We start from the raw sequence: 12,767 nt of genomic DNA on the forward strand, positions 1-12,767 counted from the left end.
GAGAGAGAGAGAGAGAGAGAGAGAGAGAGAGAGAGAGTCTAGTGGGGCTGCACTGAAGATCCTCACAGGCCAAAGCCTTTTCTGTAGACTACTTCTCAACCAGCCTGCCCCCTGCAGCTTGGCTGCCCTGGAGGATCGGGAACTGACTGGTCACCGTGTAGAAAGTCAGACTCAGGGCAACACTGGCCGTTGTAGCATCTGCTTAATAAGAAACAGGGCAAGTGCCCACCTCCAGCTCCAGTGCTGTGTCTTGGTGAGGGCTGGAGGCAGCACCTGAACTGATGCTGTTGATGTCAGAGCACAACTTGCCAAAGTTAGTTCCATTGTGGTCAGTGCTGAGCCACCTCACTGCCCCACCTCTCCCTTTTCAGTTTCTCTAATTAAGAAATTGACACAAGTACTAAGATTATGGGCATTTGAGCCATGTCCAGTTTTGTGCGGTTCTAGGGTCCGAACTCAGGACTCTGAGCATGGTGGGGTGACGTCATAGCACCTTCAATTTTGCTAATTCTCATCCTTCAACTCCCTCCCCTGTCCTGCTGCTGCTGTGTGCAGGGAGGGCTCTTACACTGACCTCATTCCTCTCCTGTTCCTGCTGCTGCCTGTGTGTGTGTGTTGGGGGGGCTCTTACACTGACCTCACCCCCCCACACACACTGTTCCTGCTGCTGCTGTGTGCGGGGAAGGTTCTTACACTGACCTTGCCCTTCCCCACTGTTCTGCTGCTGCTGTGTGCAGGGAGGGTTCTTACACTGACCTCACCCCCCCCCCCCCCACACACTGTTCCTGCTGCTGTGTGCGGGGAGGGATTTTGCACTATCCCGAAGACACTCTAAGTCTGAATTAAGTAGGTGACAGTATAAAGGGCCTCATGGTAGAGGTGGTGACACAAATCTTAGAGGCAGAATGAAGCCCCCGCTGTGTGGTCATGGCTTTAATTTTGCTTTTATGACCAAGGACATGGCAGCGTGGTTGTTTTAAAGAACAGTGGAGACAAGAGGACACAACTCTTTGCTGACCCTGAGCACACAGCAGACAGTTGCTCCCTGAGCCTGCTGAGAGGATGTAGCCAGCTTGCCAGGATGGCTCTAGAAGTGAGAGGGCAGCTTGGGCCTGGCCTGTAGAGGTGTGTCACAGCCGGGTAAGATAGTATGGGATTATGAATGCCGGGTTCTTGTGTACAGCTCCAATCAGAGTGAACCTGAGCCCACAGGGTCCTGGGCCATAGGCTAGAGAGTGCAGGACCCAGAGCATTCAAAGATAACAAAAAAAAATTGCCTGGAAATAGTCTTGCAGAGTGCTGTCTGAGGGGTGTTTCAGGATCTCAGAGGAAAATTATAATGAGCTCTTAAGATGTAGCCTGGTTTAAAAAAAAAACAAAGAACAACAACAACAAAAAAAAAAAACCCAACTGAACAAGCAAGGAGCACCCGCAATGGGACTCAAGAGTCCTATAAACTTCAGAATATCATTTAGGTGTGGTGTGTATGCTCATGACCTCAGCTAGAGGCGAAGGCAGGAGGAACATGAGACATCTAGCCTGGGCTACATAGCAAAAACTGTCTCAAGAAAAGACGGAAATGGAGAAAACGGAGAGAGGAGGGAAGAGAAGTCACCTTGGGGAGTGACGCGTGGGGAGCCTTGGCAGGCGGGCAGCAGGGCTGGCTTCGTTTCTTCATGGGAATAATCGCGTTGAATGTGGATAGGTGGGGTTGTGTCTTCACAGTTCTGATCAGATATCTTCTCCTTGGTCTGCTCATCCGTAAGATCAGAAAATGCCCGGTGGCGTGTTTCTTAGCCGACTTCCTTCCAGGGCCTGTTCAGAGGAAACTGCTCATTAGTGGAACACTGCCTTAGCTTCTTTTCTTGCTGGGGAAGAAAATTCTATTGGCAAAAGCAACTTAAGAGAGAAAGGGCTCTTTGTGGCTCACAGGCCAAAGGTACAGTCCTCATGGCTGGGATGCCAAGGTGACATGGCAGGGTCTTGAAGCAACCGATTACATCAAATTCACAGTGAGGTAGCAGAGAGCAATGAACGCATGCACGCAGCCGCTCAGCTCTCTCCATTACACAGTCAGGACCCCAGCTAGGGAATGGTACCTCCCGTAGTGTCCTGGTCATCCTACCTCGGTCATCCTCCACTTCAGGTAACAGGCATTCCAGAGGCCCATCTCCTGGATGTTTCTACAGATCCTGTCACGGTGATGGTTAATACTGACCACCACACACCAATAAAGAAATCAAGGTGGGAATTCAGGACTAATAGAGTGGTTGTGGCACTTGTGGGTATAGTCTCAGCCTCAGACACCTGACATTTTTTTTGTTTTGTTTATTTATTTATTAAAGATTTCTGCCTCCTCCCCGCCACCGCCTCCCATTTCCCTCCCCCTCCCCCAATCAAGTCCCCCTCCCTCGTCAGCCCAAAGAGCAATCAGGGTTCCCTGCCCTGTGGGAAGTCCAAGGACCACCCACCTCCATCCAGGTCTAGTAAGGTGAGCATCCAAACTGCCTAGGCTCCTACAAAGCCAGTACGTGCAGTAAGATCAAAAACCCATTGCCATTGTTCTTGAGTTCTCAGTAGTCCTCATTGTCCGCTATGTTCAGCAAGTCCGGTTTTATCCCAGGCTTTTCCAGACCCAGGCCAGCTGGCCTTGGTGAGTTCCCGATAGAACATCCCCATTGTCTCAGTGTGTGGGTGCACCCCTCGCAGTCCTGAGTTCCTTACTCGTGCTCTCTCTCCTTCTGCTCCTGATTTGGACTGACACCTGACATTTTGACTGTATCATAATTGAATGTTATGACCCTCAGAAAATTCATGTCACACATTTGGGCATCAAGAAGTTTTGGTGAGACCTCTGCTAGTAACTCTCCAACTGAATCAAGTAACCAAACACACATTAATCTCTCAAAGGCACCATGTCCACGTTCATGATAAAAGTTTTTAAGTGCATTTCCCACGTCACTGTGCCCCCTGCATGCTGTGCTGTTTAAGTCACTTTGCAGGAGTCTGAAAGGTTGTGACTGTGTTGTTGCTGAAGACTCAAGCGGTTGAAGAAGCGTCCTCATTTGGACACCAGATGGCTGTGGTACATGCAGTCTTGTTCCCAGAATGCCATGTATGCTTTCTATGATCCCTCCTCTGTCTTACCGTTCCAATTGATATTGTGTATTAATAGGCCAAGTTATAAGGTCCTGGATTCTCTGAAACATGTCGTTTTATATTTGTTTTAAGGTGTATTTTGATTACATGAGAAGCTGGATCCAAATGCTGCAGCAGTTACCCCAGGCTTCCCATAGCTTAAAAAATCTGTTAGAAGAGGAATGGAATTTCACCAAAGAAATCACTCATTACATTCGAGGAGGAGAAGCGCAGGCCGGAAAGCTTTTCTGGTAGGAACCTTGTGCTCGGGAGCACCTTCCTTTCTCCCCCTTCTCCTGTACGTGTGCAAGTGTCAGTTATGTGAAGGTGCACGGCCCTGTTTGTGTGCACAGGTTCTCACCTGGGTGGCTTTGCCTCTTGGGGCATTCACGGTGTTTGGAGACAGTTTTGTTATCTTGGTGGGGAGGGCACTGCTAGCACCTGGGCTGCCGAGGGCAGAGTGCATGGATCCACAGCAGGCACGGGGCAGCAACACAATGACCCGCCCACAATGTGGGTCTTGAGTCTGAGATGCCTTCAGTTGGCCTCTTGCTCATCTTGTTGTTAATAAAAGGATGGAGACTTTGAATCCTGGAAGGGGAGAACAGACCAGTGTGTTTGAACTTGGTGGGGGCACCCAGAACCCAAGTCTTTAGTTTTCATTGAGAGTGGTTTGGAAATGTAATCGAATTGTGTCTCTTTATAAACTCCTTACATATGGTGGAGGAATAGGAGTGGGACCCAGGATGCTTGTCTGCTTATTCTGGGAAATGAGCATCTCGTGTTCGGGCCCTCTGTATCCTCTGGTGGGTGCCCTGCTTTCTGACACCCTGATGCAGAATGAGGCCATGTGCTCTGTAGACCCACTGCCCACATCCTGCTGCCCCATGCCTCCGCTTCCTCCTTTTACTTCTCTTGCCCCTTCCTGTGAGGTGCGTGCGCTGGCTCAGGTGTGCACCCCTTCCTGTGAGGTGTGTGCGCTGGCACAGGTGTGCACCCCTCCCTGTGAGGCACGCGTGCTGGCTCAGGTGTGCACCCCTCCCTGTGAGGCACGCGTGCTGGCTCAAGTGTGCACCCCTTCCTGTGAGGTGCGTGTGCTGGCTCAGGTGTGCACCCCTCCCTGTGAGGCACGCGTGCTGGCTCAGGTGTGCACCCCTCCCTGTGAGGCACGCGTGCTGGCTCAGGTGTGCACCCCTCCCTGTGAGGCGCGTGTGCTGGCTCAGGTGTGCGCCCCTCCCTGTGAGGTGCATGTGCTGGCTCAGGTGTGCGCCCCTCCCTGTGAGGTGCATGTGCTAGCTCAGGTGTGCACCCCTCCCTGTGAGGCATGCATGCTGGCTCAGGTGTGCACCCCTCCCTGTGAGGCGCATGTGCTGGCTCAGGTGTGCACCCCTCCCTGTGAGGTGCATGTGCTGGCTCAGGTGTGCACCCCTCCCTGTGAGGCACACGTGCTGGCTCAGGTGTGCACCCTCCCTGTGAGGCGCGTGTGCTGGCTCAGGTGTGCGCCCCTCCCTGTGAGGTGCATGTGCTGGCTCAGGTGTGCACCCTCCCTGTGAGGCGTGTGCACTGGCTCAGGTGTGCATCACTAATGGTTGTGCTCCAGGACTTCAGCAATCTCTGTCCTCTCTTGGTGTCAGAATCTTGTGTCTACTTTTTTTGGTGTCTCAGAAGCATCTGCCACTTTCCTGCATGGCTCTCGGTTCTTATACTGCGTCTTCATCTTGAGTGAGCAGTGAGCTTACAGGGCTTCCCAGTCCTGTGGGGATGTCCCTTGTTTTTTCTGTCTCCGGGTTTAGAGGGCTCTGTTAGTGTCCATCTGTCCTGCTCAGTTTCACTCTGCTCTCACTTCTCCGGTGACACTTGTGTCTTTGTCTCACATTCCCCAAAGCCATCTCTGGACTTTGCCGTTGTGCCCCTTGTTCTGAGAACAGCTTCCAGGGTTCTGGCTGTTTTCCCTGCGCTGTCACCTCTGGTCTATCCCAGTGTTCTTCCCATCCCCTGCCTTGGAGCAGCCTCTCTGGGTCCAGGCAGGATAGAACCAACCACGTCCCCCTCAGCTTTGCTTTTGGATGCCCCCAAGGACATGGCATGGACTAGATTTCCTTTCCTCACTGCACCCCTTCTGTGCACTCTGTCATCCCTCGTGTGCACAGCTCAGCCTCAGTGGTCCTGCCCAGATCCCCCACTCACTCGCAGCACCAGCTGCAGACTGCCCGTGTCGAGCCGTCTGCCAGCCAGATTGCCTTGGAACACTCAGCAGCTCCCTGTCAGGGAGGACACGTAAGCAGTGGGCGTCAGGGCTGCATGCAGTCAGCCTTCTCGTCCAGCGTCCAGTGTGTGTCCTCAGCTCCCGGACTCCGTACTGTGCAACCACACAGTCCCTCCCGTGCTCGCAGTCTGGGCAGATGAAGCTTGCTGCCCAGGGACCACTTGTCACAGTTACTTTCATGACTGACTCACTTCCCCCGTCCTGCAAATGTTACCTTCCTATAATATTTAGAAGTTTTTACCCGCAAGTACTTAGGATTTCATTTTTTGTTATTTTTTTCTGTCCAGTAGAGGGCTTCTGCTCTCATGTTCACTGCTGCTTCTGTATAGCAGGAGCCCAGTAGCTGTTAAATGAACGCATCCCAATGCTTTCTGTGATATTCTTAATCCTTTTCTGACCAAGTCTCCTTCCCACTCAGGTATTTTAAACCCCACCTGTGTAGACAGAAGCTTCTGTCCCACCTGGTCCTTGGCCCGCAGCTCCTCCCCGTCTGTGAAGAGCAACCCTGTAATCATCATGGTGTGGCTACCATAGCTGACCTGTGCTCTCCCCATCTTGAACAGTTAAGCTTTGATGGCCATGTGATTAAACCAGTTAGCATGATAGCCAGGCTCTCCAGAGTGTGGCCTGACCTCATGTGCTTCTGAGTTTCCTGCCAGGCTTTGCTTTTCCAGGCATGCCTCATGCTTGACACAGCTTCACACCGTGATCCAGTTCAAGTTCATTGTCTTTTGACTCCTGTTCCCCTCAGTCTGCTCCCTGAAGATCCATCCATTCCCCTTCGGATGACCCTGCTGACATTCAGCCTTTGCTTGATCAGGGCTTTCTGCCAGGAGAGGCTTTACTGCCAGCTAGCCTTGGCCTCTTCGTCTGATACCCAGTGTTCCCCATCATTTGATGGTTGCGTACTTTGCTCTCTCTTTCCCTAATCATCACTGCCTTTCCTTCATGGTGAAGGCTTACCACAGTGATTGACCTTGTTCTGTGGGCTTGTTCGTTAATACTAGTGTTTAAATTGTCTGCTCATTGGGAAAGTTCCGGTGTGGAGTATTTGTGTTCATCAGCTGTAGGAGCTAACTTTGAGGGAAGTAAAACCAGCTGTGTTTCAGTAGTTTGCTTTTCTAGACCATCATTTGGTTTTTTTGTTTTGTTTTTGTTTTGAGGCATTTTATACTATCTTGAACTTTTAAACAATCACAGTGAGTAATCACATGACTACTACAGTTTACCACTATGGTTTATACTCATGCTCCATGTAATAGCACAGAGATGGCCCGTGCTATCATCTAGGTTTCTGTGTTTCTCATAGTCGTGCGCCAAGAGAAACCTCCTGTTGATTTGTGACTGTTGCAGTGACAGCTGCTTCTCCTTCTGCTTTGCTGTTTGCCCCCAGTGACATCGCAGGGATGCTGCTGAAGTCCACAGGCAGCTTTCTGGAGTCTGGCCTGCAGGAGAGCTGTGCAGAGCTGTGGACCAGCGCTGATGACAACGGTGCAGCTGACGAGTTGAGGTTGGCGTCACACTGGCTTTCTCTCTGTTTCTTGCTGTGGGAGTCTTACTTCCCAGTGGGCTTCCGGAGGTCTTTGTTTAGACTGGACTGTGATGGCCCTGGGGTGGGCACAACACGGGGAGGGAGGGTTATCAGTGGTCTTCTGGTTGTGGCTTTACATGAAAACTTCTTTATAGAAACTTCAACATGATAAAAATATAGTGGATATTAACTGAAAATGGCTATAGCAACACTCTGTACCCATGTTTTCCTGTTGTGTCTTTAGATGTTACATTTTTGTCCTTTAAACCCCTGTAGCAGTCCACGCTACCTTTTAATGCCATTTGGCACATTTCTATTATTTATGCTTGTCTTACCCTTTCTGTTGAACATCAAGGTAGACTCATCTGCTGGATTCCCTCCAGTGATGCAGATGCCACTGTTGAAATTGCACCCACCATGTGTGTGTGTCTATCTGTATGTGTCCATGTATTTATGTATCTGTGTCTGTCTGTCTGTGTGTGTCCGTGTATTATGTATCTGTGTGTGTGCGTATGTCTTATGAGATGCTGCACATAGAGCCATTGTGTGCCATCTGTCTGTCAGGTGCATGTTCAGAGCTGAGGCGTTTTACTCACTGACCCTAGTCTGGGGAAGAGCAGTTAACATCTGGGTATAGACATTCCGTTCCCACTGAGGCTCTGAGCTGGTAAAACACTGATAGTTGAGACACAGAATGAACCTTTGTGTGGCCCTGTAGTTTTAAGTTATTAATGTAAAGTTGACATGAGACTTGAAGTATCGAGGCAGTGAGCTAGGCAACAGCTTTGACGGCTCCCTCATCTGCCAGGGCCTCCGTGTGCCACCATGCCTGCTCCATGGTGTCCTGCCCCTGTGATCAGCTGTGGTGGCAGCACTCTGCCACACAAGTCAGCATGATCTGCCAGGTGGTCCTGGGGCTGTTTTGGCTACACTGAGTGTGTATTTCTTTTCAGTCATATATGAGCTCTTAAACTCTAAGAACTTGTCATAGCAATGTCTAGAAAATTAAGCATACTGCTACTTGAGGGATACTTGATGTCCCCTGTGTACATGGAATACTCAGCACTTTCTGCAGAACTCTGCGGATCAAGCTTTTCAGGATTTTGGCCACAGCCTCAGTAACTGCTTGTTCGCATTGAGGAAATCTGTGGGAGCAGTTTGTTGCTATGATTTGAAATGTGCTGCCTGTTTGTTACTAGTGGCGCGTGTACTCGGGTGCCCCAGTGTGAACTAACTGACTTCCCCCGGCAGGCGGTCTGTCATAGAGATCAGTACTCGGGTGCCCCAGTGTGAACTGACTTCCCCTGGCAGGCAGTCTGTCGTAGAGATCAGTACTCGGGTGCCCCAGTGTAAACTAACTGACTTCCCCCGGCAGGCAGTCTGTCATAGAGATCAGTACTCGGGTGCCCCAGTGTAAACTAACTGACTTCCCCCGGCAGGCAGTCTGTCATAGAGATCAGTACTCGGGTGCCCCTGTGTGAACTAACTGACTTCCCCTGGCAGGCGGTCTGTCATAGAGATCAGTACTCGGGTGCCCCAGTGTAAACTAACTGACTTCCCCCGGCAGGCAGTCTGACGTAGAGATCAGTACTCGGGTGCCCCTGTGTGAACTAACTGACTTCCCCCGGCAGGAGGTCTGTCATAGAGATCAGTACTTGGGTGCCCCTGTGTGAACTAACTGACTTCCCCCGGCAGGCGGTCTGTCATAGAGATCAGCCGCGCGCTCAAGGAGCTCTTCCACGAAGCCCGGGAGAGGGCCTCCAAGGCGCTGGGCTTTGCTAAAATGCTGCGGAAGGTGAGTCCCCCAGCCTGGCTGCTGCTGCTGCCCTTTCCTTGTTTTGTTCTTAAGGCCGATCCTAAAAAGGCTTCTCTTTTGTCATCCTAGGACCTGGAAATAGCAGCAGAGTTTGTACTGTCTGCCTCGGTCCAAGAACTCCTGGACGTTCTGAAAGCGAAGCAGTATGTCAAGGTGAATCCCATGGTGATCTCGGGGCCATTGGTTTCCACTGCATTCTAAAGAGGCTGCTTGTTCATTACATCCAGAGTTAATAATCTTGGCACTCTGCACACGTACTGGACATGTTCCTACTAGAACACGCTTCCTCACACTTATCTTTCTTATAAATGCAGACAATGCATCAACCACAGTGTATACTGATTAACTTAGTTATACATGTTTAAAGTAGTGACTACAGTAGAAAATGTAAACGACATTACTGACTTCGTATCACTGATTTTAGTGTTTGCCCGCAGGTCTCTAATCCGGTAGTCTTAGTGTGATTCTTTGGTAATGCATCCTAGTCGTCATCGTAGTTACTTCTTGGACCCATCTTCACCCCTCTTTAAGTCTGAGGTTTATCACTTTGGGACCTGCATATGGCATGTCATTGGCAACTGTATGCCAAGCCCGGATGTCTTAGTTAAGGTTTTTGTTACTGTGGTAGAACATAAGACCAAAGCAACTTGGGCAGGAAAGGGTTTACTTGACTTACCCTTCCCCATCACTGTTCATCACTGAAGGATGTCAGGACAGGAATTCACTCAGGGCAGGAACCTGGAGGCAGGAGCTGCTGCAGAGACCATAGAGGGGAGCTACTTACTGCCTTGCTTCCCATGGCTTGCTCAGCCCACTTTCTTATAAAAACCCAGGACCATGAGCCTAGGGATGGCACCACCCACAATGGGCTGGACCCTCCCCATTAATCATTAGTTAAGAAAACGCCTTACAGGCTTCCCTTTAGCCTGATCTCATGGAGTCATTTTCTTATTTGAGGCTCCCTCCTCTCCAGTGACTCTAGCTTGTATCAGGTTGACATAAAACTAGCCAGCACACTGGGAATGTGTGATGTAGGGCTGACTCTTGTGCAGCTTTTGCCCCCATCATGGCATTGTATTCCATGTTAAGGTGACCCTCAACTCCTGGAACCTAGCACTGACAGGTTGTTCCAGGCACCCTTGTGAAGAATGCAGTGTTGGCCGTGGGACAGGGAAGCAGTGCCCTGCACCTGTAGAAACCTCAGTGCTACCCCAGGTCCCCTCCCAGCCCCTCTCCCTTCTCCTTCAGCCGCACTCAGCAGAGCCATGTGCAGTTCAGCTTGCTGTTGGCACTGATGCATCTCTTCCACTGTCCACTCCCGCCCCAAGCCCCTGGACTGGGGCTGAATTCACTACATAGCCCAGGTTGGGCTCCGAGTGCTAGGAATGCAGACATACACCTCTCCATGCCTGACTGATGTTAATCTCATGCTTCTTAGTTTAAGGCTGGGTTATTTGCTTTCCAGGTACAGATTCCCGGCTTAGAGAACTTGCACGTGTTTGTCCCCGACAGCCTTGCTGAGGAGAAAAGAATTATTTTGCAGCTACTCAATGCTGCCACGGGAAAGGACTGTTCCAAAGATCCGGATGATGTCTTCATTGATGCCTTCCTGCTTCTGACCAAGCACGGGGACCGAGCCCGTGACTCGGAAGATGGCTGGGGCACCTGGGAATCACGGGCTGTCAAAATTGTGCCTCAGGTGGAGACTGTCGATACCCTGAGAAGCATGCAGGTTGGTGGCCTCACTTGCCATCCAGCTATGCGGGTCAGAATGTTTTTATGAAACAGAGTGTGGCAGCTTTCAAACATCACCCCTAATGATCTGAATGCTCCACGAAATGGGCCTGTATGGTTCATTACATGAATAGTTAGCATGATTGTACTAGAAGTATCCCGGCTAGTTTAATTATGTCGGATTATACTGGAATGTTTGAAGTAACCTGTCTGCTTGATTTGTACCTTTTAGTGTTCAGTCAGTTAGATTTAAAAGGCGCCATTTCATTGATGAGTCATAATTCCAGACAGCACAGTCCCAAAGTGACCCTGAGGACAGAAACAGTGCTGGCCTTGTCACGTAGTTCTCACTTGTATAGTGAAGAGCAGATTCTGAGACTCACTGAGGACCGCTGTCGGGAGCCTCCTCACATGGCTTCCAGCTCAGGCCGTGAGAGCAGATGTCGCTGTGCACCCGGAGCTCCTCCACCCCGCCCGCCTGTTCTTTCTCTCACACTCTCAGGCAAGCCTGCCCACTCCCTTGTTTAAATCAGGAGTGTGGCAGCAAGTGTAAACGTGTCCTCCCACTTCTTCTGCTAGTCACCAGCCTGGCAGCCAGACATGTGTTCAGCAAATGATCTGTCTGGAATTCCCAGGGCCACTGCCACAGCTCAGGCATCATCGCCTGTCCTGTTTGTAGTTTCCCTGCTTCAAGCCCCTTTCCCTCCCCCAGTTCTCCAGTTGGTTTGTGGTTTGTTGGAGAGAGAGCATGGCAGCACTCAGATCTATCCTAAATACTACAGTGGCTCTCGGGCTCTTAGAGGTTCCTAGTCATAGTCTTGGCGCTTTAGTCCTTAGTGCTGGGGCTCTCATCTCTGTCTTTTCCATCTCCCCGGGCTGCTCCAACACACACAATCTGTGCATGCCCATGGCTTTTCCCAGTGGAGAGTGGGGTTTTTCTTCCTTTGCTGAAGAGCCAGGTCACCAGTGCTTGCTGCCCTTGGTCAGGTGGCTAGCTGGTACAGGAGCTGTACCTGCAGGGGACCTTGGACAGGTGGCTAGCTGGAGCATGGTAGCCTTGAGGGTGGCACTGTCTGAGGGTGGGGTTTCAGCAGAGTGGGAAAGCCGCCACCGGTCTCATCTGGCTTTCCTCCCAGGTGGACAATCTTCTCCTGGTTGTCATGGAGTCTGCTCATCTCATAATTCAGAGAAAAGCCTTCCAGCAGTCCATTGAGGGACTGATGACTCTTCGCCACGAGCAGACATCCAGTCAGCCGGTCATTGCCAAAGCTTTGCAGCAGCTCAAGGTACTGACCATGCCATGCTTGCCTCTGGGTGAAATGCTGTGGAGATGTCACGTGGCGTGAGGTGATGTCATGTGATGGATGTGAGTGGTCGCCATTCTTCCTAGTGTCCACTTATACGTGTGTGTATATGAAACATTTTTTAGGTTCTTCCCCAGACTGTAGAACTGGGAAGGATAGGAATATTGGCTCTGGGGTTATGAACTGTCACACTGAGAGGTCAGAGGTCATCACCTCCTTGTAGCATCTGGGAGTTACTGTGGTATCTCATACAGAAGCACTGAGAATTTAAATAAGACTGGGTTTCTCAGCCTTTACCTTGACATTAGGGCCAGTGATTCTTTGTTGTGTGGAGTGGTTGTAGGGAGTGGGGTGTCTTCTGTTGTGTGGGGTGGTGGGGTTTCTCCTGCTGTCTAGGGTATGAGGTATCTCCTGCTGTATGGTTGGTGGGGTGTCTCTTGCTGTATGGGGTATGGGGTGTCTCCTGCTGTATTGGTGGTGGGGTGTCTCTTGCTGTATGGGGTATGGGGTGTCTCCTGCTGTATTGGTGGTGGGGTGTCTCTTGCTGTATGGGGTATGGGGTGTCTCCTGCTGTATTGGTGGTGGGGTGTCTCTTGCTGTATGGGTGGTGGGGTGTCTCTTGCTGTATTGGTGGTGGGGTGTCTCTTGCTGTATGGGTGGTGAGGTGTCTCCTGCTGTATGGATGGTGGGGTGTCTCTTGCTGTATGGATGGTGGGATGTCTCCTGCTGTATGGGGTATGGGGTGTCTCCTGCTGTATCGGTGGTGGGGTGTCTCCTATTGTGTGGGGTGGATTCTCCTGGTGTATGGGGTATGGTGTCTTCTGATGTATGGAGTGTCTCCTGCTATATGGGTGGTATGGTGTCTCCTGCTGTATATGTGGTAGGTGTCTCCTGCTGTATTGGGTATGGGGTGTCTCCTGCTGTATATGTGGTAGGTGTCTCCTGCTGTATTGGGTATGGGGTGTCTCCTGCTGTATG

General features: G+C 50.9%; 1 protein-coding gene across 2 annotated transcripts in view; it reads left to right on the forward strand.

Moving 5' to 3' along the window:
- Map3k4 (mitogen-activated protein kinase kinase kinase 4) overlaps positions 1-12,767 on the forward strand; it is a 100,594-nt gene that overhangs the window by 58,713 nt on the left and 29,114 nt on the right. For both annotated transcript variants that reach the window (XM_041680091.1, XM_041680092.1), the window contains exons 6-11: positions 3,232-3,389; positions 6,798-6,914; positions 8,631-8,730; positions 8,821-8,904; positions 10,217-10,483; positions 11,622-11,771. In XM_041680091.1, coding sequence (XP_041536025.1) covers positions 3,232-3,389; positions 6,798-6,914; positions 8,631-8,730; positions 8,821-8,904; positions 10,217-10,483; positions 11,622-11,771 — 876 coding nt within the window. The remainder of the gene's footprint in view (positions 1-3,231; positions 3,390-6,797; positions 6,915-8,630; positions 8,731-8,820; positions 8,905-10,216; positions 10,484-11,621; positions 11,772-12,767) is intronic.

Source organism: Microtus oregoni, unplaced genomic scaffold (assembly GCF_018167655.1).
Source record: "Microtus oregoni isolate MIOR12 unplaced genomic scaffold, Mior012 000033F_ref0000390, whole genome shotgun sequence".
NCBI classification, from domain to species: Eukaryota; Metazoa; Chordata; class Mammalia; order Rodentia; family Cricetidae; genus Microtus; species Microtus oregoni.